The 27,691-nt window shown below is 49.3% G+C and overlaps 1 protein-coding gene across 1 annotated transcript in view; it reads right to left on the minus strand.

The window, feature by feature from the left end:
- LOC147890734 (intraflagellar transport protein 57-like) overlaps positions 1-27,691 on the minus strand; it is a 264,145-nt gene that overhangs the window by 52,095 nt on the left and 184,359 nt on the right. Inside the window, exons 15-17 of the mRNA XM_087389811.1 lie at positions 20,461-20,508; positions 20,244-20,324; positions 19,947-20,027 (exon numbers count right to left, since the gene is read on the minus strand). Coding sequence (XP_087245937.1) covers positions 19,947-20,027; positions 20,244-20,324; positions 20,461-20,508 — 210 coding nt within the window. The remainder of the gene's footprint in view (positions 1-19,946; positions 20,028-20,243; positions 20,325-20,460; positions 20,509-27,691) is intronic.

The raw sequence follows: 27,691 nt of genomic DNA on the forward strand, positions 1-27,691 counted from the left end.
CCCTCCTGCTCAGCCCCGCCAACCCTCCCTGCGCAAGCTGCTCCTCTCTCGCCTCCTGCCTGTTGCTCCTGCTCAGCCCCGCAACCTCTCTGTGCAAGCCAGCAGCTCAGCTCCCTGTTGCTCCTGCTCAGCCCCGCAACCTCCCTGTGCAAGCCAGCAGCTCAGCTCCCTGCGGAAGCCTCTGTTGGAAGGGAAGGGGGTTTAAGGAAAGTCTTAAACTTCTCTCCCCCCCCCCCTGTGCGAATAGACTTACAGCAAGTGTCCTTAAAGTGCAGGAAAAACAGAAAAGGGGCAGTTTTTGAGGGCAAAAGGAGGCAGTTTTGATAGTTTTGAAAGCAGAGAATTTAGCAGCTCCACCATGGCCCTTAGAGGCAGTTTTGAGCAGAGAATTCAGCACTTCCAGGAGTAAGGAGATGCCACAAACAAGGAGCTCCACCATGGCCCTCCAAGGAGCAAAAGTAGAGAAAGATAAAAGCATAGGCAGCAGTACAAGAGCCGAAGAGGCAAGTTCTTCTTTACCCTTAACATCTCCTTCCCCACCACCTCCAACGACCTCCCTTGCCTCCACCCCAACCCTTTCTTACCCATCTACTTTACTCAATCCTCCTGTGGCTCCGACCCCATCTCCTTTACTTCCATCTCCCCCATCACTTCCGGTTACCTCCCTTGCCTCAATCCCAACCCTTTCCTACCCACCTCCTCTACTCAATCCTCCTCCTCTCCCTCCTTCAGTCTCACCTCCTCCTCTTGCTCCCGTTCATTCCTCCCTAGCCCTTTCCCTTGCTTATTCCTCCCCTCTCCTAGTCCCTACCCATCCTCTTCCTTCCTCTTCCTCCCCTCCCCTAGTCCCTATCCATCCTCTTCCTTCCTCTTCCTCCCCTTCCCTATTCCCTACCCAGCCTCCTCCCTCCTCTTCTTCCCCTCCCCTAGTCCCTACCCAGCTTCTTCCCACCTCTCCCCACCGACCCTCCCTTTCAGCCCCTTCCTCCCCTAGTGCAGGCTCTTCTTCGGTCCCTGACTCCCTACTTCCTTCTACCGGATCTCTCTCTTCAGGACCTCCATTTTCTGCACCCCTCCTTTACTCACCTTCTTACCCTCTTACCCCCTCATCCTTGTACCCCCTCTCCCCTTCACCCTCCACAGCGGAAGCAGTCCTGGTAGATAATCTGCGATTGAGAGATTTAGTTATGCAGTGCATGGAGACTTGCAGACTTCAGGGCGTTGCGATTCAGTCTCTCACAGCACAGATACACACACTGACTGATCAGCTATCGACAGTTGAGAGTCATAGATCTGATCAGGACTCCCATATTCGCCAGCTTCATACCAGAGATATTGATCGGGATATCCAGTTACGGACACATGCTGAGCGCATAGTGCAGCTGGAGACACGCATTCAGGAGCATGTTGTGGCATGCGATGATCGCCTCCAGCAGCTGCATGTAGCTCCTCCAGCTAGTGCAGCAGTTGAGGAGAGGTTGGCCACACTGCAGACAGAGGTACAGAAGACCTCAGAGTGGGTGGACGTTGTGCGTAGAGCCCCACAGGCCCAGCAGACCACAGTCTCTGAGACTATTGCCGAGAGTCAGCGGCGAGCTCAGAAGGCCCTCAACATCCGCATCCGCGGAGTTGAGCGATCAGATACGAGATCAGCCATGGATCAGGCGACAGATTTCATATCTGGGACACTCGGAGTTCAGGATCATGGCATAGTAGCTGCATATCGAGTGGGCCGGGATCCAGCACGGCACCAGCCACTTATCATCAGATTCAGAGATGCTGAGGCCCGTCTCGCAGCATTACGAAGGAGATCCAGATTGAGGGACCATCCACAGATTCACATGGATGAGGACCTTACAGCTCTTCAGTGGGAGGAGCATAGACGTCTCATTGCACAGAGGGATGTTGCCCGTCGTGAGGGCAAGTGGGCCGTGATCAGAGAGGGCAGACTTTTGATAGGAGCTATGCGATCTAGACTGGCTGGAGCCCACAGTTGACGACACGAGGCCTATGGGACACGTAGTCTGCCAGATAGCTTGAGTTTCACAGTTTGGAACTGTAATGGTTCCCTCACAGCTCAGCCTGGCAACTTACGAGAGGCCTTTTTTGATCAGGACATCGTCTTCTTTACAGAGACCCATGAGAGCCCAGAGAGAGGCTTGCCGCAGGTGACAGGGTATGCCTGGGAGTCTGTCTTTCGACAGCAGACTAGACGATCAGGAGGAGTCAGAGGATCTGGCGGTGTGGCAGTTCTTTATAGAGAGCATCTCAGATCGATACTCACAGTCATGAGCAGAGACCATCGGGCCAGATATCTTTGGGTACGGATCAGGAGACCCCCCCTGAGAGACTTGTTTATTGCAGTATGCTACTTTCCCCCGAGACAGTCTCGTTATGCCTCAGATGGACCAGGACAGTCACCTTTTGAGGATTTGTCAGCCGATGTATTGGAGTACTCACGCCGCGGAGAGGTCATCCTTTTAGGAGACTTCAACGCGAGGACATCAGACAGACAGGCAGAGATTTTGGACTTTGCTGAGGATCCAGTCTTAGTTCCAGCTGCCCCAGATGAGAGTTTTCCACGCTTATCTTCAGATAGAGGGGTAGAGGTGACAGATCAGGGACATCGCCTATTGGAGCTTCTCTCATCGCACGGCATGGTCATTTATAATGGACTTCGACAGTGGCCGCATTCATCCACAGCCACATGTTTTCCCTTCGCGGGTGGTGGCACGAGCGTCATTGATTACGTCTTGGGTCCCCCGACTTTAATCCCTTTTGTACATAACCTCACAGTCGACCCTTTTATGCCTTCAGCCGATCATGCACGTCTGCACTTTATTCTTACCCAGATTCCTCATGCCCCCCTTTCTAGACATCATGAGCGTCAGCCATACTATGAGGTTCATTTTGACCACCAGTTTGATGATATTTATAGCCAGCACCTGAGTGGTCTTCTCCGTCCGCACCTTCTCGATGCCCTACCCTCCACACAGGATCGGTGGGACCTTGTACATACCTCCATCATCTCAGCAGCCCACAAGTCCTTCCCCGTCACTTGCCACACATCCAGTCCTCCACCAATCGGTCTTGTGCCTTGTAATGGATGGTATGATGAGGAGTGTAAAGAACTCCGCAGGAAGCTTCGCCTTGAGACACAGGAGAAGTCTCCCCTCCTCATTGAGACCAAGAAGAGTTACAAGCGTTTGGTGCGACGCAAAAAGTGCCAATTTCTAGCCCGGAATGAGGAGGAGCTGAGAAGTTTACTTTTCAGCTGTGATTCCAAGGAATTCTAGAAGAAATTCCTTCGCTTGAAATCTCAAACTCCTCTTACAGACCCGCAGGTTTGGCTTGCCTATACTTCCACTTTATATGATATTCCAGACCAGCCACAGATCGACTTATCCCATGTGCCTAGACCCACCTCCTCTGCCTTATTCTCATCCAATAGTGTCCGAGCAGCAGCTCATCGTTTGAAGACTGGGAGAGCTAAGGACCATGATGGATTGCAAGCGGAGTATGTAATCCATGGGATTGATGCCTTAGCTACAGTCCTCTCCCGTCTTTTTAACGAGTCCATTTGTACAGGTCTTCCACCTAGTTGGCTAGAAAATACCATAGTACCCATACACAAGTCGGGGGATCCTTTGGAGGCGTCGAACTACAGGACCATTATGATTGGCCATGTCATGGCCAAGATTTATGCGACCATTCTAGAAGGACATATAAATGACCATGCCGAGGCGACAGGCATGAGAGCTAGAGGGCAGGCAGGATTTCGTGCAGAGCACTCGACTCTAGATCATATCTTCACACTCAGGGCTTTGATTGAGGAGGCGAAGTCACGTAAGCAACGGCTCTATTGTTGCTTCGTGGACTTCAGAAAGGCATTTGACACTGTGCCGCGTTTCAGACTCTTCCAGCGACTCCGTGACTTGGGATTCAATGGGGAGATTCAATGGGCGATCATGGCCTTGTATGAGAGAGTCACAGGTAGAGTCAGGACACGGGCGGGGCTGTCGGGGGAAGTACGCAGTACGATAGGGGTGAAGCAGGGGTGTCCTTTGTCTCCGACACTCTTTGGTCTCTATATCGATGAGTTAGAGATGTACATACAGACGATGGGTGGTACAGGTTCTTTACTGGCAGGATCCACGATACCGATTCTCCTCTATGCAGATGACGTGGTTCTTATTTCTTCCTCCCAGCAGGGTTTACAGGCACATCTCCATGCACTCCACAGCTTTTGTCAGGACAGAGGGTTGTCTGTAAACCTTGGGAAGACCAAAGTCATGGTCTTCAACACGTCATACCAGGTTTATAGGAGAGGCGAGTTCTCTTTCACATTTGATGGGCAGGAGGTGGAGCTAGTCAGGGAGTATACATATTTGGGTGCCACATTTAGAGGTCCAGTCTTCACCATGACGCATGCAGCACGAGATAGGATCAGTAGAGGGTATGCCGCCTTGGCTCTTCTCGAGAGGCAGTGTGCACAGTCACATTTTCAGCATCCCGACACGAAGTCCTTACTTTTCGATACGCTGGTGAGACCTGCAGTCATGTATGCTAGCCCCTTTTGGGCAGGAGATCTCAGGGTTGCAGATTGGAGACGAGTAGAGAGGTTACAGATCATCATGTTCTCCAGATTGATCAGAGCGAAGCCCACGGTACCGCATCAGATTACGTTCGCAGAGTTCGGAGCTACACCCCTAGCGCTAGATGCAGCATTTCAGTCAGTTACGTACTTGCATAGGATCAGGGCGCTCGGAGACTCAGCAGCAGGCAGAGCACGATTACCGTGGCTAGCACTGACATCCTCGCAGATGTTAGCGGAGAGAGGTCATACTTTTTGTTGGTACCACACACTCTCCACATGGCTCACCTCGCTGGGCTTGGATATGGATAGGCTGCCACCATTTCGATACAGCATAGATGCCCCTCGCCTCCCTCTCACTCGACATGAGCTCAGTCAGGTTATCAGGGCAGATTTGTTGCAGCTATACACGTTTCGCACTTGGGTTCATCCCACGGAGCTTCCTACGAAGATGGCCACATATCGTGACCATTTTCTCAGGATTTCAGAGGATGGCTTCATCATATCCCCAGGATATATCGGCGTTCATATGTCGCACTCACTCAGGATTGCCTTGGGCCAGCTCAGGGTATCTTCCCACAGATTAGACGTTGAGGCCGGCAGGATGCGTCGTACAGCTACCGGACATAGACCTAGGCGAGAGACTAGGATATGCCCTTGTTGCACTATGGGGGAGGTGGAGACTGAGGAGCACTTTGTTTGCAGATGCCCTTTATATTATGAGATCCGTGGCAGATTTCACTGTTTATTTGGGCACGGATTTGGACCTCTCTCTCGGATTATGGAGTATGAGGATCAGTATTGCTTAGCGTTGTTCATCAGGGAGATCACCAGATACAGAGAGAGATTCCTCAGAGAGCACCGTCGCATCCCTGCCAGAGACCTGGTTATTCATGAGGAGCAGGACGAGGCGCAGGACCATGAGCACAGAGATAGCCCATCTTGCCAGAGAGCACCGATGGTTCCACCCCGAGGATGTACATATGACATGATACGGCAGCACCGCAGGATGATCTTACACAGAGGCCGTACCCGTCGCTTTATTTCTAGACGACGGAGGATGATGGCAGATTTTCGGAGGAGATTGCTCCATGGAGACTTGGCACCGCCAGCAGCCCATTTGACACTTGCCCAGATCTTCACACTCATGGCAGGAGGCATGGTCGATGGCCATGACTTCCATCATTTCTTTGGATCACAGACCCCTTAGGGAAGACGATGTTCCTCATATTCCATATTTTACATTTTGTATCTAGGCAATTTTGGTACTCTATTTCATTTCATTTTGTATCTAGGATTTTTGTAGCCATTTTTGGCATCTTAGCGGTATTACGATGAGGCCACCTAGTTGGCGCATCGTTGATGATGTATTTTCCTTTTGGATGATTTTGTGTCCCATAGGCCATGTATGGCCTTCCGTGGACCTTTAATAAAATTTCTTTCTTTCTTTCTTTCTCCCTCCCTACCCCCGCTACCTCCTCTCCCTACCATCGCTACCTCTCCCTCCCTACACTGCTCCCTCTCTCCCTACCCTACTAGCTCCCCCTCCCTTTTCCACTGCCTCTCCCTCCCTACACCGCTCGCCCTCTCCCTACCTCGCTAGCTCCCCCTCCCTTCCCAGCTACCTCTCCCTCCCTACCCCGCTCCTTTACTCTCCCTTGCTGCTCACCCTGCCTCTCCCTACCCCCCGGCTGCCCCTTCTTCCTCTCCCCCTTCTCCCTCTACTCCCCACTCCTCCTACCCCGCCTCCCTTCCCCTTGCTCCTTACCCCTTGCTCCCCCTACCCCACTCCCCCTACTTGCCTCTACCTCCTACCCCGCTGCCCTCTCCCCTCCTCTCCCTACCCCCAGGCTGCCCCTTCTTCCTCTCCCCCTTCTCCCTCTACTCCCCACTCCTCCTACCCCGCCTCCCTTCCCCTCCTCTGCCCCTTCCTTCTGCCCCTGCCTCTGCTTCACCACCTCCCTCCCTCCCCCTCACCCCTCTTCATCCCCCGACGGAACAAAAGAGAGATTTTCTCTCTCTGGCAGCAGGCTGTCGGACGGATAGAGCATCCTCGTGTTCGTGTCGGCCCTTCCACCTTGATTGACGAATGGGTTCCCATTCAGCCAATCCTCGATCGCTTCCATCAGCCGCAAAAACAGTCACCTTTTCCAAAGACGAGCTTCAGCACTCAAAGGGCAGTGGAACTAAACCTTTAATCACTTCAGCACTTATTTACAGCTCACAAAACATATATCACAACCATTAACCATTGCATGATCACCATTTGGCATTTACCCATTTGTTCACAAACAAAACCACTGAAAAAGGGATGGAGGCTAGAATGCCCCTGCTCAACAAAGATAGACAAGTGCACCCGATTGGCCCCAAACACCGTGGCGCCCCTTTCGGTATTTCTTTATATTTCACAGTGGAAGGGAAAAAGGCCTAAACCTTCCACAGGACTTCTTCCAGATATGATTGGGAGTTTGCCACATGCACAGGATGAAGAGGAAACGAAAAAGACTGAGATGTGCAGAGCATGGGGAAAAATAAAAAATCAGAATTGTTTGTTTTTCTTTGATTCTGGGGCAAAGGCGAATTTCATAACTCCAAGGTCTCCCACATGCAACTTGTAATCATTTCACTGTGAAATATAAAGAAATACAGAAAGGGGTGCCACGGTGTTTGGGGCCAATCGGGTGCACTTGCCTATGTTTGTTGAGCAGCGGCATTCTAGCCTCCATCCCTTTTTCACTGGTTTTCCATTAAAAAAACTTCTATTAAGTAAGAACAAAAACCCGCGAGAGCAAGCTCAAAGCGGAATACATCATGAAATCATGAGGATAAATAAAAAACCCCTCAGAGTGAGGTGGAAAAAAACCAAGGCTGAGGCTAAAAGTGTCATCTCAACCCTGTAGTAGTTTCAGAGAAGAAAGGAGAATCCTTCCATTCCCTGAAGAAAGAAGCCCTCCTAGCTGAGGCTGCATGGGAGTCCCCCTGCATACCCGTCCATACGGCCATCAGAGTGTGTACGATGTCTATCTAGATACTAGCCAATGTGTGCGAGGGATAAACCTGAGTACCCTCCATAGCCTCTGTGCATCTGGCTCTCCAGATATGCCAGGCTGCTATGCTCGCTAGAATCTCCCAAGAAGTATCCACAGAGGCATGTACAGCTGTAAAAGGACGGCGTGGTACCACATCCAACAAACAGGACTCAATCCGATAACGTCGAACTGAAATGGCCCGAGAGGAGTCAACTCCCTCATAGAAAACCTGAGGTCCTATAAGAGAAAGCCAAGCCACCGAGCCCCAAGTCATAAAAAGTGGGGAATGGGCAAAGTGACTGAAAATCCTGGCTACCCCCATCCAAATCAATCTCGCCTATCTGCAATCCCATAAGCAATGCTGAATAGACTCCGAAGCAAAAAGGCATCGAGGGCATGTAGGGTCAGCTCCGAACCTGGACCTCCAAAGGTTCACTGCAATCCCTCCATGGATAGAAAGCCAAAAGAAGATAGTGATCTTTCTATTCCTGTGGGATTTCCAGAGCCTCCTCCAGAAGCACCTCTGCTGATCCGCAGTAATACCAAAAGTCTCCCAATGAGGAACTCTGGAGGGTCTCCAACCTCTACTACTGAGTTGAAATCTCCTGGCATTATTGACCGTGTAACGAAAGAAGGGGATGCTCTTCTCTCGATGCCCTGCGTCAATCCACTCCCACTCTCCGGGGTCCCATTGTAAATACCTAATGGGAACTCCCCCATAGAGCTAGAGCCTCCAAGACCCGGTGGAGAGTAGCCGGGGGTTTGGGTCTAGGAACCACTCTTAATCTGATCCCTGCACCAAAAGACCTACAACCCTGATAGGTTGAAAAGCAGACTCAAGCAAGATGTGAGTGGCATATCATCTATGTCAAATGGGTAAATGCCAAATGGTGATCATGCAATGGTTAATGGTTGTGATATATGTTTTGTGAGCTGTAAATAAGTGCTAAAGCTATTAAAGGTTTAGTTCCACTACCCTCTGAGTGATTAGAGGCCAGTTTCATTGGTTCCGTTGCACCCCTCCAGGCTACAGGCTAGGGATTTGGATGCTTTCGGCTTTACCTAGAGACCTCGCAGGGCACCTCACCAATGTTCGTTTGCTTGGATGAGGATTCTTCCGGGTGGTATTTGATTCTCCAGAGGCAGCAGGTCCAGTACTCAGGGCTAGTCCTTTGGCATTGAGCTCTAGGAGGATCTTTTCGATACCCTTCACTTTGGGTTTCAATCCAGTAGAGGAAGATAGCAGGGTTACCTCGCTTTTCATCAGATTCCCCGGCCTTACTTAGGTCTACCATCGAATCTTACCATCCATAGGAGCTACTTTTGGGTTGGTCACAGAGATCCCCCCCCTTCCTGGCATGCCCTCTTCAGTGGCAGAGGTTGTCAAATTGGATGGGGTGCCACGAGTCAGGGTCATCGTCTCTGACCCTGATATTACAGATGATCACATTATGCTTCAGTGACCAGATGGTTTTTTTTTTTGATAGAGAGTCGAGGTTTCTGGGAGACATGATCAGTGCTGGATTTGCAGGACCCTTGGGCACTTCGCCAGGGATTGTCCAAGGAAGAAGAAAAGGCCCAAACGGTTTATTTTGCCTTCTCGTCCTACTTCTTCTACATGCGCTACCAGAGCCCCCCCTTCTCACCCAAGACCTTCGGGACCAGCCCCTAGACCTGGACCCTCTTCTTCAGCACACACAATATGATCAGTACCCCGTTGGATGCCTGTGAGGGTTGTTGACACTTCACCACCTCTACAAGGCACCTCGTACCATTCTCAGTTACTGGCAGGTGATATTACTGCGGGCGTAGATGTGGTTGCCCTAGTCCCCCCACCTGCTCATCAAGAGGGGCAACCCATTTCGTCAGGTCCTATCACTGATGTGCCTTATCAGCCCCCTCCTTCTGTTAGTCACACTTCACCTCTTGATAGAGGTAAGGGGGTTTTTTCTCCTTCTCCCTTGGGTGCAGGGATTCTTCGCACTCCTATGCCAATTCTCGCCTACAGGAACTCTTTTGCAGTACTTGCAGATTTGGCAGAGTTTCCACCTCTGTTGGAGTGGGTTTTCTTTCACCAATTGATTTCCTTCCTCTTGACAGAAGGACTCTTTCACAGGACAGGATTTTCTCCACCACCAGGTTAGGTAGGACCTTTCACCCGGCCTCCTCCTCCCGTCGATGAGGATTGTTAGTTGGAATGTTAAGGGCCTCGGTGGTATACCTCATCGCTACCATAGGCAGCTGATTCGTATCCAAGTGTTTCAGGTGGTCAAATTGATATCCTTATGCTCCAACAGCATAAGCTGAATGGTAGAGATTGTGCCAAGTTAGGTAAGCTTCTTTCTGGCCATACTTTTAGGTCACTTGCCTTGGGCACCAGGGGAGGTATTTGCATTTCTATCTCTTCTTCGATGCTCCGTGGACACGGAGTCATAGTCCCCTCTAGAGCACAGTGGGTTATTTTGATGATTGGCAGGCATAAGGTTGGATTCCTTAACCTTTATGCACCCAACTTGAGATGGGATCGTGTCCTCCTTTGGAAGGAGTTGCTCTCTTGGTCACATATTGCAGATTCTTGGATTATTGGGGGCGATTTCAAAATGGTTGAAATGCCTTTAGACAAAAGAGGGGGTAGAGAAGGTGGCATTCATCACTCTCGGGAGAGAGCAGCATGCGATGCCTTACTTTTTCAGTTTAGTGGTAGAGATATTTGGTATGACGATGCTTTTCACACTCACCCACAGTCTCTTCTATTTTCATGGTCGAACAGGAGAGTAAGGATGCCTATCCATGCACGGATTGACAGATTTTATGTGGATGATTGGGCATTGGACAAAGGTGGGACAGTATGCATCAGAGTGCAGGGGTGTCCACTTCATATCATTTTCAGGTTGTTTTGGTGGTTTCAGAGCCTTGGGTGAGAGGCCGCTCTGCCAATATCAGGATTCCAGATGCCTTCTACGCAGGGGACGGCCTCATAGAGGCAGTGCTACGGATTTGGGATTCTCACCTGCAGGGTGGACAGCTCTCCCCGTCAGATGTGGCTGCAGGCCTCACTAATATTAGCAGCATTTATCATTCTGTTGCTAGTATTAGGAGAGATGAGATTCACAAGAGAGAGATTGCCATTCGACAGCAGCTGGCAGCTCTTCAGAGAGAAGAGTAGAAACGGCCTACAGATGCTTGGATTCAGGAGTGCCTTGCTGCAACAAGGGCTCATCAGCAAAAACTTTAAGATCAGAGAGCAGAGTATGCCTTTCACACCAGAGTCTTTCTGGACGCAGATCAGAGGTAGATTCAACAAGCAATTCTTCTCTACTCTCGGCCCTAGACATAGTAGAGAGAGTGTTTCACAGCTTGTTGACTTAGACGGGATACTTCAGACACATCCAGATGCCGTCATGCAGATTGCATCAGATTACTATGCCTCCCTTCTGACTATAGATCCTGATTCATAGGCCAGAGACGATGCTAGACAAGTTATTTGGCAGCATATTCCTATGTTGGTGGATAGAGGTATGAGAGCCTCACTTGATGCACGCTTCACCAACATAGAGTTCAAGACCGCTCTTACTGCCCTTCATAAGGGTAGTTGTCGAGGGTCAGATGGGCTTACACCTTCTTTTTTTTCATTTTTTGGGATTACATCACCTCAGCTTTGCAAGGCGTTTGGGACTCGGGTGAGATGCCGGACTCACTCTCGGAGGGTCTCATTCATCTAATCCCAAAAGGAGGTTGCAGAAATTTAGTGTCTCAGTGGAGACCGATCACCTTACTGGGCACTTTGTATAAGATCTTAGCAAAAGCCATTAGCTTGCGACTACAGCCCATCTTGCCAGATCTTATACATGACACACAGATAGGCTTTTTCAATGGTAGAAGCATTTTTGATAATATATTCTCATTTTGGGAAGCTTCTTAGTGGGCTATGCATGAGGGCTATAGACTGGCAATTCTACTTCTGGATTTCGAAAAAGCACATGACAGGTCCTTGGTATCATGGAGGTTATGGCTTTATGGAGGTGCTCCCATAAAGTTCTTGCAGTGGAACCCAAGAGAATGGGAATGGATTGATGAAGGGCATCGAGAGAAGAGCCTCCTCTTCTTTTGTTACACGGTCAGTAATGTCAGGAGATACCAGCTCAGTTGTAGAGACTGGAGGATTTCAAGAGCTGCTCACTAGGAGAGCTTTCATATCTTTGCTGATCTGTAGAAGCCCTTTTGGAGGAGACTCTAGAAATCCCACAAGAATAGAAAAATCACTCTTTTCTTTTGGATTTCTATTCATGGTGGGATTGCAGTGAACCTGTGGAGATTTAGGTTCGGGATGATGGACCCTACTTGTCCTCATTGCCGTTTATGCTGTGGAGACTATTCAGCATTGTTTATGGGATTGAAGATAGGCGAGGATTATCTAGAAGGGGATTGCCAGGTTTTTCAATTCTTTTGCCTCTTCCCCTTTCTTCATGACTTGGGCTCAGTTGCTTGGATTACTCTTTCGAGGCCTCAAGTCTTTTTTGAGAGACACGACTCATGATGGGCCTTAGAAATTAAACGACACTTGATTGATTCATGTTCTCTGGATGGCATTCCAGCAGTACCCTTTCGGACTGTTTATGCTTCCATGGACACCTCCTAAGAGATCCTGGCGAGCATTTCAACGTGGCATATTTGAAGAGCCAGATGCACAGAGGCTTTGGATGGGACTCAAGGTGCACCCTAGCCAGTATATGGACAGACACTATACATACATTGATGGCTACCTGGACTAGTATGTAGGGATCCTATCGGGAAGCCACTGCGAGGAGGGTAATTTCCCTCAGGGAATGAAGGGGATCCCCCTTCTTCTCTGAGACTTTCATAGGGTTGAGATGGCATTGTTAGCCGCAACCTTGGTTATTTTCTACCTCCTTTTGACGGTTTGTTTTTCATAGTTATTTTCTACCTCATTTTGAGGGTTTGTTTCTCATGCACAGCATCATGTATCTCTGCATAGAGCTTGCTCTTGCTGGTTTCATTCATACTTAATGGAAGCCTCCTTTTTGCAACAAAAAAAAGATTTTGTAATCTTGAATAACCACCACACTCTAAAATCCATTTTAAATATCAACCCTTGCTATAGAAAGTATTACGTTATCCTTAGAAGGATGTGGAGTGCACCTTTTCAATCACCCATCTGATGCGTTATCATACTCTATTATCCATTTCAAATATGAACCCTTGCTCTCGAAAGTGATCAGTCTTGGGAATCACAGATCAACTTACTTTGGGGAGGATTTGGAGTGCATGTCACAAGCTTTGTGAATAATACTCAGCTTGCAAATCCATTCTAATAAATAGGTAGAGGACAGGCAAGTGGCAAAAATAGAGCATCTAGTTTTCCAAGAGTGGCAAGATTCGTCAAGAGTGGCAAAACTAAAGCATCAATGTGGGATTATGACCTTTTCTATGTTGCTGGTTATGATCGGACATTTTATGGGATAGGGCAGCAGAATTCGGGCACTCGGATGCCGGGATGATCAAAAGAGACTTGGAGCTGCTGCTCCTCCCCGTTCCCCTGCTGCTCCCCTTCCCTCAGCCCGTCTCTCTCTCCCCTCAGCCTGTCCCTCGCCCCTCCCTGCTGCTCCCCCCCCTCCCCCCTTGCTGCTCCACCCCCTCCCCCTGCTTGTCCCTCGTTCCCACCCCCTGCCCTTCCGCCCCCTCTCCCTGCTTCCGCCCCCTCCCCCCTGCTGTCCCGCCCCCTCTCCCTGCCTCCGCCCCCTCCCCCCTGCTGCTCCGCCCCCTCTCCCTACCTCCGCCCCCTTCCCCCTGCTGCTCCGCCCCCTCCCCCTTGCCTCCGCCCCCTCCCCCCTGCTGCTCCGCCCCCTCTCCCTGCCTTCGCCTCCCCCCCTGCTGTCCCGCCCCCTCTCCCTGCCTCCGCCCCCTCCCCCCTGCTGTCCCGCTCCCTCCCTGCTTGCTCTCCTGCCCCCTCTCTTCCTCTCACTCCTCTCCTTCTTCTCCTCTCCTTTCCCTCTTAGCCCTCCCCTCCAACGCCCCCTCCCTCCCTCTCAGCTTGCCCCTCTCCCCTCTCAGCCCCAGCCCCTCTCCTCCTTCCCTCCCCTTCCCCCCTGCTTCCTCCTTGCCTCCTTTCCCCTCCCTTGGCCCCCGCAGCTTTTTTGGAACGGAAGGAGCTTTTTTTTTCTGTTCAAGTCGGCCTCCTCACCTTGATTGGCGATGGCTACCCCGTCAGCCAATCCTACTCCATCTCCACCGGCCGCGAAAACTATCACTTTCTCTAAAGACGAGTTGCAGCAGCTCAAGAAAGATGTAGAGATTGAGTGCTCTACCACATTGCTAGCACGCATCTTCGGGTCTCACCCTTCCAGATCCCAAGCCAGAGACTGGATGCTTGCGGCTCTCCCCCCAGACCTCACTCCTCGATTGTTAGATGTTCGCCTTCTGGGACAAGGTTTTTTCCAGGTTGTTTTTGACACTCCAGAGGCTGCGAGCACTGTGCTCAAGGCCGAGTTTTTACATCTGGGACACAGGAAGATCTTCTTTGAAGCCTTTCACCTTGGTTTCGACCCAGTAGAGGCAGATAAGAATATCTTCTCGCTCTTCATCAGGTTCCCCGGGCTTCCCCAGGTTTACCATTGACTTCTTTCTGTTATTGGGGAGCATTTTGGTGCAGTTGCTGAGATCCCACCCCTCCCTGGGTTGCCATTGACTGCAGCAGAGGCAACCAAGGCTGATGGGGTTCCTAGAGTTAGGGTCCTTTGCAAGGATCCTAACCTCAAGATGGACGACGTCATGATCCAGCGCCCGGATGGTTCCATTTTTCGCCAGAGAGTGGAGATTTCAGGCAGGCAGGACCAGTGCAGGATTTGCAGGACCTCGGGACACTTTGCCAGGGATTGCCCCAGGAAGAAGAAAAGGCCTAAGAAGCCCTCGGGTACAGCTACCGCCTCAGGGCATCGACAGGGGGGACTTGGGGGGGGATTAGACCGGCACTTGCCCCTCGACCTCGACAGAGGGGTGGTACAGGTCCAGCTCCTGCTCCTCGTTCTTCACGTGACGGTCCTGCTCAGTCAGGTGGTGGTACAGGTCCAGTACCTATTCCTCGGCCTCGACAGGGGGGTGGTACAGGTCCTTCACCTGCTCCTCGACCCCCACCTCCCTCAGGCACACGCGACGCTTTACAGTGGGTTCCAGTACGTGTGCAGGTCCCTCCTTCAGTTCACGAGGGTACCTTAGTAGACTTTGCTTCACCTCGAGCTGTCCTTCCTGTCTCACCTTGCACAGTCCGAGACGCTGAAGCTTCGACCTCCTCCCCAGTTGCAGCTTCTTCCTTAGATCCAGCAGTGCCAGATGTTCCTCTTGAGGACGGAGAGATCTCCACGGCTGGGCAGACACAGGGTAGAGAGCATTCCTCACTCCCTCCCTTGGATAGGGGGAAGGGGATAGCTTACACTGTTGATCCTCTTCCCTCACAAGGGATCCTTCGTACTTCGGTGTCTGGATTGCTCCACAGGAACTCGTTTTCAGCCTTGGCAAAGAGTTCAGATTTCCCAGAGGAGGAGTTTGTGCCCGCTACTTTTGGGGAGCCAGTGGTTGGGTTTCCTATTGACAGGGCTTCTTCTTCAGGTGCCAGGATTCTTTCCCCTATTGACTTTCCACCACTGGGTTCCTTCCCTCCCTCCTCGAGTAGGAGGTCTTCCCCTGTTGAGGGGTTTGTTTCCGCCACTAGGTCGGGTAAGGTGTTCCACTCTACATCCTCCCGTCGATGAGGATTATCAGTTGGAACGTACAGGGCCTAGGTGGCGTCCCACATCGCCGCCGTAGACAGCTGATCCGGGATCAGCTTCATCTAGGTGTTACTGGGGGTCCCATTGATATATTATTTATTCAAGAGCACAAGCTGGATCATAGAGATTGTGCCAAGTCAGGCAAGTTGCTTTCAGGACATACTTTTTGGTCGCCTGCATTGGGCACTAGGGGAGGCACTTCTATTTCAGTTTCGCAGTCGGTTCTCCCCTTAGTTGTTGGGCACGGAGTCATTATCCCCTCTAGAGCTCAGTGGATTATTCTTTTGATTGGAGAGCGTAAGGTTGGCTTCCTCAACCTATATGCCTCCAACATTAGAGGGGAACGTGTCATTATGTGGAAGACTTTGCTCTCCTGGGCCCCCATTGTGGATTCTTGGGTGATTGGAGGTGACTTTAACATGGTCGAGTTACCCTCAGACAAAAAAGGGGGTAGAGAAGGCGGACTTCACTCTTTGGAGAGAGCAGCTTGGGATGGCTTCCGTTTCCATTTCTGTGGCAGAGATACTTGGTGTGATGATGCCTTTCTTATTCAGCCACAGTCCCTCCTGTTCTCTTGGTCGAACAGGAGGCAACAGATGCCTATTCATGCACGCATTGACAGATTTTATGTAGATGACTGGGCACTAGACAGAGGTGGATCGGTATGCATTGCTGCGGGGGTTTCCACCTCAGACCATTTCCCTGTTGTTCTGGCTATCTCAGAGCCTCACTTGAGAGGCCGATCTGCCAGCATCAGGATTCCAGATGCCTTTTACACAGAGGAGGACCTTACGGAGGCAGCCCTACGGATATGGTTTGCTCATGTCTAGGGTGGGCAGCCACATCCATCACATTTAGCCGCTACCCTCTCTGGTATTAGCGACTTTTACTGCTCAGTTGCTTCTACCAGGAGACGAGATATTCTCAGACGTGAGATTGGTGTTCGCCAGTAGTTAGCAGCTTTGCAGAGGGAAGAGCAAAAACGGCCTTCAGATGCTTGGATTCAGGAGCGCCTTGCTGCAGCGAGGGCTCATCTGCAGTTATTGCTTGATCAGAGTGCTTGATCAGAGAGCAGAGTATGCCTTTCATGCACGGGAGTCCTTTTGGATTCAGATGGGTGGTAGAGTCAATAAACACTTTTTCTCTACTCTTGGCCCTAGACATAGTAGAGAGAGTGTATCTCAGCTTATTGACTCATATGGGGTTTTACAGACAGAGCCAGATGACGTCTTACGCATAGCTTCAGATTTCTATGCCACCCTCCTTACTGCTGATCCTGAGACACACGATATAGAGGATGCTAGACAGGCTATTTGGCAAAGTATCCCAGTGTTGGTGAATCCGGATATGCATGTTCTACTTGACGCATGTTTCACCAACACAGAGTTCAGGAGTGCACTTTCAGCCCTTCACAAGGGCAAGTGCCCAGGTTTAGATGGCCTCACCCCGTCTTTTTTCATTGCATTTTGGGATATGATTGGAGACTATATTACTTCAGCCATGCAGGCCATTTGGGACTCTGGCGAGATGCCTGAGTCGCTTACAAAGGGCCTCATCCACCTTTTCCCAAAAGGAGGTAGCAGAAATTTATTGTCCCAGTGGAGGCCTATCACACTTCTGGGGACTTGTTACAAGATTCTGGCCAAGGCTATCAGCCTCCGATTGCAGCTACTTCTCCCTGATCTTATTCATGACACTCAGACGGGATTTGTGCATGGCAGAAGTATTTTTGATAACATTTTTTCTTTCTGGAAAGCTTCAGAGTGGGCCATGCAGAGTGGCAAGAATCTTGCCATTCTACTGTTGGATTTTGAAAAAGCTTATGACAAAGTAGATTGGAGTTTTTTGGAGGGCACCCTTCTACGCTTTGGATTCACTGATGTTTGGATCAGAGGTGTTTCCTCTTTGTACAGATCAGCCCATAGCCAGGTACTTATTGGTGGGGTAAGGGGTGAGAGATTTCAGATTTCGAGATCAGTCCGTTAGGGATGCCCCCTTGCTCCTTTCCTTTTTTTATTCGTGGCCGAAGCTATGAGCATCTATGTTAGATCTCAAGCTGACATCTTTGGGCTGAGACTTCCCATTAGAAGAGAAGAGGAGCTGCTTGACAGTGAGTTGGCTGATGACACAGCAATTTATTTGGATGCCTCTCCACAGACATTGACTTCTTTCAGGACAGCATTGGATTTATTTTGCTTGGCGGCAGGGGCGCAGATAAATTGGCATAAATCCAATTGCTTTTTGATCAGTGATGAGGACACTCCAGTTTGGGGGCTCGACATAGGGTTCACTTGGGTTCAGAGGGGTGTGCCTATCAGGTATTTGGGCTGCCAGGACGGCTTGGGTATTTCTACCACGCAGCAGTTTGCTCCCGTGTTGGAGAGCATCATAAGGAAGCTTCTCTTTTGGAGCTCAGCCAAGCTGGATCTTGCCTCTAGAGTTGTGGTGATCAACCAGGTCCTCCTAGCCACTGCCTGGTTTATTTGTTCATGTTGGTGCCGTTCTAGGGACTGCATCATTTAGCTCAGAAGACCGATCAGGAACTTTCTCTGGAGTGGGCTTGATGGCACAGCAGATGCCTTAGCCAGAGTGGCTTGGGAGACCCTCATCCTCCCTACACAGGATGGGGGTCTCAATATTATTGATCCAGATTTACAGTGCAGAGCTTTACTTTGCAAGATAGTGGTGCGAGGACTTATGCCAGGACAGGAACCGTGGAAGGACTTTCTTATCAGCAGCATACAGAGGTGCACACCTTCCTCAGGAGGCGACTGGATGAGCAGTGTTAGATGGATCTTCACCACAGCACACCTCAGATCACCTTCATCCCCTCTCATGGTTGCCATTCTGAAAGCTTGGGCTAGCTTCAGAAGCTCTCTTCGGAGGATTCCTCCTTCCTCCCGGGAAGAGATTGATAGGCAGCCCATCATGTGGAACGACAGTATTTTAGATGATCGTGGCAGACCACTGGGTGCCTCACTCTACATGCAGTGGGCTAGGTGGGAGAGGGGACCTGCTTCTTCCTTGGGATCTTGGAAAGCTTTTCGTAGGCTTCCAGAGGAAACCAAGTCAAGGTTGACAGGACATCTCAGAGGGAGTGCAGGGAGGATCTTGCAGATTGAGACAGCCCTTCCAGAGGCTTGGATAGACACAGATGATATGCCTCTCACTTCCTCCACTTGGGTAGGTACTTTCTCGAGAGGCGGGGTTCCACTTCAGGTCTTAGCCTTCCGAGATGCACAGGAGGATGCTTTGGTTTTCAGTGTCCAGGATGGTGGCAGATTGCTCAGATCTACAAATGATATCTTGCTTGAGTCTGCTTTTCAGCCTATCAGGGTCGTAGGCCTTTTGATGCAGGGATCAGATTCAGAGTGGTTCTTAGACCCTGACCCCCAGTTACTCTCCACCGGGTCTTGGAGACTCTGGCTCTATGGAGGAGTTTCCATCAGGTATTTACAGTGGGACCCCGGAGAGTGGGAGTGGATTGACGCGGGGCATCGAGAGAAGACCATCCCCTTCTTTCGTTACACGGTCAGTAATGCCAGGAGATTTCAGCTCAGTAGTAGAGGCTGGAAACCCTCCAGAGTTCCTCATTGGGAGACTTTTGGTATCACTGCGGATCAGCAGAGGTACTTCTGGAGGAGGCTCTGGAAATCCCTCAGGAATAGAAAGATCACTATCTTCTTTTGGCTTTCTATTCATGGAGGGATTGCAGTGAACCTTTGGAGGTCCAGATTCGGAGCCGACCCCACTTGCCCTCGTTGCCTTTCTGCTTCGGAGTCTATTCAGCATTGCTTATGGGATTGCAGACAGGCGAGATTGATTTGGATGGGGATAGCCAGGATCTTCAGTCACTTTGCCCATTCCCCACTTTTTATGACTTGGGGCTCGGTGGCTTGGCTTTCTCTTACAGGACCTCAGGTTTTCTATGAGGGACTTGACTCCTCTCGGGCCATTTCGGTTCGACGTCATCGGGTTGAGTTCTGCTCGTTGGATGTGGTTCCACACAGTCCTTTTACAGCTGTACATGCCTCTGTGGATACTTCTTGGGAGATTATAGCGAGCATAGCAGCCTGGCATATCTGGAGAGCCAGATGCACAGAGGCTATGGAGGGTACTCAGGTTCATCCCTCGCACACATTGGCTAGTATCTGGATAGATATTGTACACACTCTGATGGCCGTATGGACGGGTATGCAGGGGGACTCCCGTGCATCCTCAACTAGGAGGGCTTCTTTCTTCAGGGAATGGAAGGATTCTCCTTTCTTCTCTGAATCTACTACAGGGTTGAGATGGCACTTTCAGCCTCAGCCTTGGTTTCTTTCCACCTCACTCTGAGGGGTTTTTTATTATCCTCATGATTTCATGATGTATTCCGCTTTGAGCTTGCTCTCGCGGGTTTTTGTTCTTACTTAATAGAAGTCTTTTTCATGGAAAAAAAAAAAAAAATTTCGGGCACTCCATGTACATTTTTAAATTTGGATTTTTAGAAGCTCCATATGTGAAAATGTAAAAGAGAAAGCTTCCACAAAATGAGACCTTGAGGCCGTGAATGCTGTTCTTCATTTCCACAAGAGGAGATACATCAGAAATCCTGTTTCCTTTCTCCACTAATTTGTGCTGCAAAATGAAACAAAGTACTATCAAGGTGTTGAACATAAAATGAAACAATATGCTGATTATAAAATTATTATTGGAGTCCAACTGCCATATATGCCACCTGCAGTGAAGTTTCAGCAGAAAGAAGAAATAACGCAAACACCCTACATATAAGGATCAAATGATCTGTATATAACTTAATGATCAAAAGATCTTATATTGAAGAGCTGTACGCACCTTAATTTTATCAAGCTGTTCAGATGTGCAAGTTAACTGGTTGTTATACTCTATTACATTCTCCAAGCTCTGCTTATGTCTCTGAATCCTCCATGGAAGCATTACACATGGTTAATGCATTGCCTGGTTATAAAATCCATCCTCTACATGGTATCCCACTCAGTCTCACCGGCAAGATTTAGAAAACCCACAGAATAAATTTAAAAATGAACCAGACCTGTTGCACTTCCATCAACGAAGCTTTCACAGCATTATAGTCTGCTACCTGCAGACAGTTCAAACCATATCAAAATTAATAGTTACATGAAATACAACTGATTTCAAGTGTGCAGGGGTTTTTTTTTTTCAAGAATAGTACTTCATTAAGTATGAATAAGACCGTAGAGCAAGCTCAAGTGCGGGAGTACATCATGTCAAGCATGAGAAAAAAACAGCTCAAAATGAGCAAACAAAAATCCCAGGTGGCAGCTGAAAATGCCACCTCATCCTTGAAGGAGAGTCAGAGAAGAAAGGACAATTATTCCAGACTCTGAGAAAAGCAACCCTCCTAGCAGTAGCAGTCCTGGGAGGTTCCCTGTATGTTCGCCCAAATGGCCATCAAACTGATTTCAAGTGTGCAGGGGTTTACATTACAAATGGTGATAAATTAAAGCTCATAAGATCACTTCCGCACAACCCTGTTTACTTCAGATTAATCAAAAGGAAAAGAACTAATGAAGAGGTCCCTCTTCTGCTCAATGTTACCTTACCACATGACGACCACCTGTCGATAGGCGTTGACCACATGACGACATCTGTTGACCACATGTTGACCATGTGTCAATACAAGTCAGCCACGCGATCACACGGGTTCATCCAGGAGTACGAACTTGCCAAGGAGAGAGTGTGGAGAGACTTGTGTGTACCCTCTGTCTACTATGGGGATAGACCTGTGTATTCCTGTGACTTGCGACTTGTGACCTAGAGACACTAGTCCAGTGATATGTACTTTGGCCAACTTGGTCACTTTCTCATCTCTCTTGTCTCTTCCCAATATGGGGATTGTTCACCAATGTAGGACGAGATTTTCTTATTCTACTTATGTTGTGGAGTTCGCCGGTGATTGTCATTTAGCATAGTGCACTCGTACAGAGTGCACTCGTACGTCGTCGTTCACTGCAGTATAGCATACGACACTCGCACACCACTGCACGGTGCACTCTGCGTGATCCATTGCATTAGAGCATTGCAACACTCATGCTTCTCACGCCAGTGGCCTTTGGCCTCCGGTAACACCTCTGGAAGGATAGGAACCCCTCCCCTCAAACAGTTTATGGCGATCACGGTGGGACACTGCTGGTGTTGAGTAGCACGAGTGAAGTGGTGATCTAGGGTCCTAGAGAGAGGTCTTATGCCGAGTAGTTCTGAAACATTTGAAGGAGCTAGTGAGAGAACTAGGAGGTACTTGAGGAGAGTGGAGAAAAGACTTCCGGCAGACCAAACTAGGTACAAGAAGCATTACGTGCGAAGTAAGTTTACGAAGTCCTCAACTCGAGCACAAAGTGAGCCCATTGGAGCAGTAGCCAGAGCAAGTAACTTCATCACCACTCTCATTGACTTGGATCAATAGGAACCCTGGTGGTCAGATCCGGACTCCAGAGAGAAGAAGAAGTGCAAAGCGGAGAACAGGTGAAAGAAGAGGGTACTAAGGATGAGGGCTCCTCAGGGACTCATCAAGGTCTAGGCAGCCCCTCTCCTCCTCCTACAACGATGTCTTCATCAACCACCTCTTCTACCGGAGTGGTGACTCCATCTACTCCTGCCTCGACCTCTTGTGGACAAGTGCTACCTCATCTGTTATGCATAGCTCTGGGCTCCTAGCTAATCCTTCTTCGACATCTATCCCATTGGGAGGTTCTTTTGCTCCGGCCATGCCTTTACCTACCATGATGGTTTCATCTCCCTTTCCATCCACACCGATGTTGCCTTTTACACCACCTCCTTCCTTCCCTTCTGCCTACTCATCCATGACTTCAACTCCATCTCTCTCTTTCCCAAATGCTCTCCCATCCTCTTTCACCCCCACATCTTTCATGTTCTCACCCTTTCCCTCTGCAACACCGAGACCCACCACTTACGCGCTACCATCTGGGTACACTTCCTCTATGACTACATCAGTAGTGACTTTCCCATTGTGGTTCTCCACAGGAGGAGTTGTCGGGGTGGTCTCCTCCTTGGGAGCACCAACACTCATTACAGCCCCATCGGGACTCCCTCCAACTCTTGCATCTTCTCCAACCTCTCGGGTGGGGATGGCCTGTTCTCAGTCCTCGAGACAGAGCTAGACTTCTCGAGCTACTCAACAAGGTCCACGTGAAGACTCAAAAGTTCAAAGGCCACCTCCATGAGGATGCCGAAGCTCATGTGAGGAAGTTCCTCACAGCATGTAGAGCTAAAGGTGTGGAGAATGAGCATGCATTCCTTCACATCTTTCCCTTGTTGCGCTTCCTGCATTCAGAAATATCATGCTCAGGTTTCCTGCAATAATTACATCGCTGCTTCTTTTTGTTATCCCCTGAAGAAGAGGATGCCGCGGATGTATGGTACAGTCAATTTCCTTTGGACCACTTCTAGACGTGGACAGACCTAAGGGAGGAATTCTTACGTACTTTCAAGTTGAAAAAATTCGAACACATGATTGTCCAAGAGTTATCCACCGACACCATGAAGCTTGGAGAAAGCATCTCTGAGATGTACACAAGGATGAGGGTCTTGGCGGCAAAGATGTCTGTGCCACCTAATGATGCTGTCATGAAGGGATGGTTTTTGAAAGCATTACCCCCTACCATTGCTATAAGGTTGGTTGATAAACTCCCTGAACATGCCTCACTTCAAGACTTCCTAAAAGAAGCTGTCGAGATGGAACGGTCATAGCAAAGCTTTGCCTCATCAACAACTACGACCACCCAACTCCCAAGAGAGGAGGGATCATCCGCATGGCAGCAACTCAAGAAGGAGTTAAAAGAAATCAAAGAAGGCCTGAAAGATAGAATAAAGCTGGATGGCCAATCGTCCTTTAAGGCCCAAATTCGAAGTGGCCTTTGGTGCACAGAATGCAAGGGTTCTAACCATGGTTACTGGGAGTGCCCCTCCAAGCGAAAGGTACCTACTTCTACCTCATTTTGTATATTTTGTGAGATCCATGGACATGATGCCTCTGAGTGTAGGTACCTCAAAGGATTAAGGAAGCTTCTTCTAGAGTATACCTTAGGGGAACCTCTAGTTGCTGCAGTCAACAGAACGTTACCCATAACTTCTAGCCCAACAGAAGTATCTCCTGCTCCCCCTCTTGCATGAGCATCTGAGCCACCTCCTCCTCCTATCATGCCGCCTCCATTACTTCCGACTCCCCCTTTGTTCCAAGATCCTACCCCCAATTCAATTGGTTTCCCTTATTTCTATCCTCAGCCATACTATGCACCGTACCAACCACCTATGTCAGGAGGTGGCTATGGACCCTCTTATCAATGCGGTCGAAGGGGTGGTTTCCGAGGTGGACGTGGAAGCGCAGGCAGAGGTACAAACTTTAGAAGACCCATCATGTGTTACAGATGTGGCGAGTATGGCCACTACCAAGATGATTGTACACAAACGTTCGGGGGACCCTCTTGTACACAATGCAACACAAACGACCACTACACTAGAGATTGTCCCAATGGAAGAGTGAAACCTGCATCCCAAGTGAATATGGTTGATGTAGTAGTGACGGGGGAGGGCAACAGTCCCCATTTGATTGGCGCAGTGTTGGGCGCTGTGACACGGTCACATACAAAAGGTGACAAATGTAAGGGCGACTCAGAGTCAGCACCGCAGACCTCAGCACCAATGAGTTCGACAAGTGTTCCCCCACCGAGGTCATTCTCCCCCTCCAAGGTACACAGTACGCCCAGGAATAGACCACCCATGCTGGCTTCTGATAGTGATTTAGAAACAAACTCGAAGGGCACACAGCCATTAAGGTCAACCACTAACTCTAAAGGTGCCTCATCCTTGGGTGATCACTCTATGCCTTTGAGGTATCAGGAGGTGGTAAAGGGTGTCACGAGAGATCTTCAAACAAGTTTTGAAGATGAATGTAGCACACCTCAGTTTCCATCCTGCGAGTCCAGAACTATGAGGTTTGTAAAGTGACAACCCTCGGACAGCACCGGGATAATGAGGCACGAGTAGGTCCTCCCACTTTGTCCCCAACAGCACTCAATAGAGAAGGGGCTATGGGGACAAGACGTAGGCCCAGGAAAAAGGGAAAGGAGTGATGGAAGAGAAACCACTGGAGACAATGACTCACAGTTCAGACCTACATCCACATCCTCGTGTAAGCTTCGACCCTTGGCCAGAGGCTAGGAGGATGAGGTTGCAGAAGGCTAATGCTAGCCAAAGAGGAGCATTGGGCCTGTGGGGACTGGCCCAGGGATGGTGACCAAGATATCAATGAGGAGACAACCCTAGAAGGATTTGAAAGTTTGACCTACTTGTTGGATCGGGCTGATCAAGAAGACGAGGAAGTTGTCATTTTGGATTGGATGGGAGCCCTGGGCTCCTTAGCGGTCAACATGGTGGAACTATGCCAACAAGAAGATCAAGAAGAACACCTACTTGCAGTATCAGAAATCCACCCAGAACAACAGGGTCTGGGTGAACTAGTTTATGAAAGGATGCCCTTTGGACTTTGCAATAGTCCACACATGTATAAGAGAATGGTCACTAGGGGTACTACAGTGGACACCACTGATCGTATTGAGGACAATGATGGTACTGCAATAAACATTGAGGATCGTCCAATGGCTGACATGGAGGACATTGGTCAAAATGATACTGACAATACTATAGGATACAATGAAGGATCTACTGTAGACGAGGCTGGTACTGCACAACCCACCAATGGTACTTCAGAGTACAATCATGGTATTCCGGTGCACAACCATGGTACTACGGTGTACAACCATGGTACTGCTGAGTGCAATGATGGTCATACAGAAGACAGTAACACTAATGAAGACGAGACTAATGGTGATAGTGATTTAGAAGAAAGTGACATAGACATTGCTGAACTTGAGGAGAATCACCACCAACAGCTTGAGGTCTTGGGGGGACCCAGGATGCATACCGGATACAAAGGTGAGGACATGGCCGATCTCACTTTGCTTGACCTTTTCTTATCAGAAGCCGACCACCCCTCAATTAAGACCTTTTGAAAACCACTTATGAGGTGGAAGGCTTACCTTACCGGGGCATGCTAAAACAGTCACCGAGGCATCGAAGGCATACAACATCTGCAACATCTACCGATTCTACATCTCAGTCAATGCCTGAGAACCCCCCAGTTACTTACCCCCCATCTTGGTTGAGAGAAGTGGAGGGGGACTTTCCCCTTGAAGATACTCCAGCACATACAAGACTGAGAATGGGTGAACCAAGTACCTCAACATCCCAATGCATTGCCCCTGTTGATGAGGCACAGAACTGGCGGTATCTCAACATTGAAAGTGAGGACCAACCCAGGCATTTGCAGGGGGTGCCAGTTGATCTCATGGAGCATCACATCGACTTATATCCGGATGTAGACCCTATGATTAAAGGTCCATACCGCATGAGTCCCAACTACGGCAAGGCAGTCCAAACAGATATACATAAAATGGAGCAAGCAGGATTAATCTACCCAGTGGATTACGCCGATTGGGTCAACGGAATTATCATTGTACCCAAAAGAGAGACCGGCAAACTTAGAATATGTGTTGACTATCGGAGTTTGAATGCTACAACACGACGTGATAGGTTTCCCCTTCCCTTCACAGATAGAGTGTTGGAGACAGTGGCAGGACATGCTTTATACTCATTCATGGATGGATATAGCGGGTACAACCAAGTCCGAGTGAAAGAACAGGATCAGCCCAAGACTAACTTTGTCACTCAATGGGGAACATACGCCTACCGAATGATGCCCTTTGGACTATGTAATGCCCCGGCAACCTTTCAACGACTTGTAACCAAACTCTTTCAAGAGAATATCGGCATGTTTCTTGAGGTATTTCTAGATGACTTCTCTGTTTTTAATGGTAAATCGGCCTCCCATCTTGATGTGGCCATACAAAATGATCATCTACATAAGTTGAGATGGGTCTTTGATAAGTGCAGAGAAGTGCGCTTGTTTTTGAACCCTGACAAATGTTTCTTTCTCACCCTCCGAGGTGTTCTCCTTGGTCATATTGTTTCTGCTGAAGGCATGACCACGGACCCCGCAAAGGTAGAGGTGATCATCTCATTGCCCATCCCTCGTACACCCAAAGAGGTGAAGTCCTTCTTAGGGCATGTAGGATATTACCGAAGGTTCATACGTTTCTATGCCGACATTGCTATTGCACTGACAGAACTCCTACATCAAGACCGATCTTTTGTTTGGGCCACCCCACAACAACTAGCCTTTGATGATCTGAAGCATCGCCTCGTGAAGGCCCCCATCCTCAAGCAGCCCGATTGGGATGTAATTTTTCATGTCCATGTGGATGCTAATGGGTAGGTAGTAGGTGCTATACTGGCTCAACCTAACCAGGATACCAAGATTGATTTGCCGCTCTACTTCGCGAGTCGACAACTTAAGGGAGCAGAACGCAATTACAGTACCACAGAAAGGGAGGGCCTCGGCATGGTTTATGCCATGACCTAGTATTGTCACTACCTCTTAGGCAACAAGTTTGTGATCATCACTGATCATCAAGCTCTTAAGTATTTATTGAATAAGCCTACTCTTGGTGGCCGGATAAGCAGATGGATTCTTCTTTTTCAAGAATTTGAATTCGACATTGTGGTGAGGGCTGGGAGATTGCATCAACCTGCAGACCACTTGTCTAGGTTACATTCCAGGGAACCAGCCAGTGGTATCATCGATGAATTACCCGATGCGGGCTTGTTCAAAATGACGGTGGATGGACAAAAATAGTAGAGCCTAACCCACCTTCACAGCCACACTCATCCACGTTCCAAAACACCCGAACAACTCTATCACAAGGCAAAAGGCATCCATTCAACATCATTGTCTCTACACATACCTTCTGATACAACTCACACTCTGGCCACACTTCTCCAGAAGCCAAAGAAACTCAAAAAGAACCTAGTGGACCACACAGCCCAACACAAGCTCCTACTGATGACTGAGCTCAAGCTCACAAGGCCCTCAGATTCTCTAGAAAACAAGCTTCCCTTACAAAGCATACCAACTCACAGCCCTCTTGTATCCAAGGTATTGATCCAAGCCTCTATGGTTGAGACCCTCTCCCATTCGAAAGCTCCCGACAGCCATTGCTTCAGCTCAACTACTATCAAGCATCATTTGAGATAGCCTTCATCTCTATCTCCCTGCATATCTCTTCCCTGCTCACTGAGTTCACCTTCCGTCTCAGCTCATGTGTTCT

This window comes from Dipteris shenzhenensis, chromosome 18 (assembly GCF_047967505.1).
Source record: "Dipteris shenzhenensis isolate YYH24624 ecotype China chromosome 18, Dip_SZ_1.0, whole genome shotgun sequence".
Classification (NCBI taxonomy): Eukaryota; Viridiplantae; Streptophyta; class Polypodiopsida; order Gleicheniales; family Dipteridaceae; genus Dipteris; species Dipteris shenzhenensis.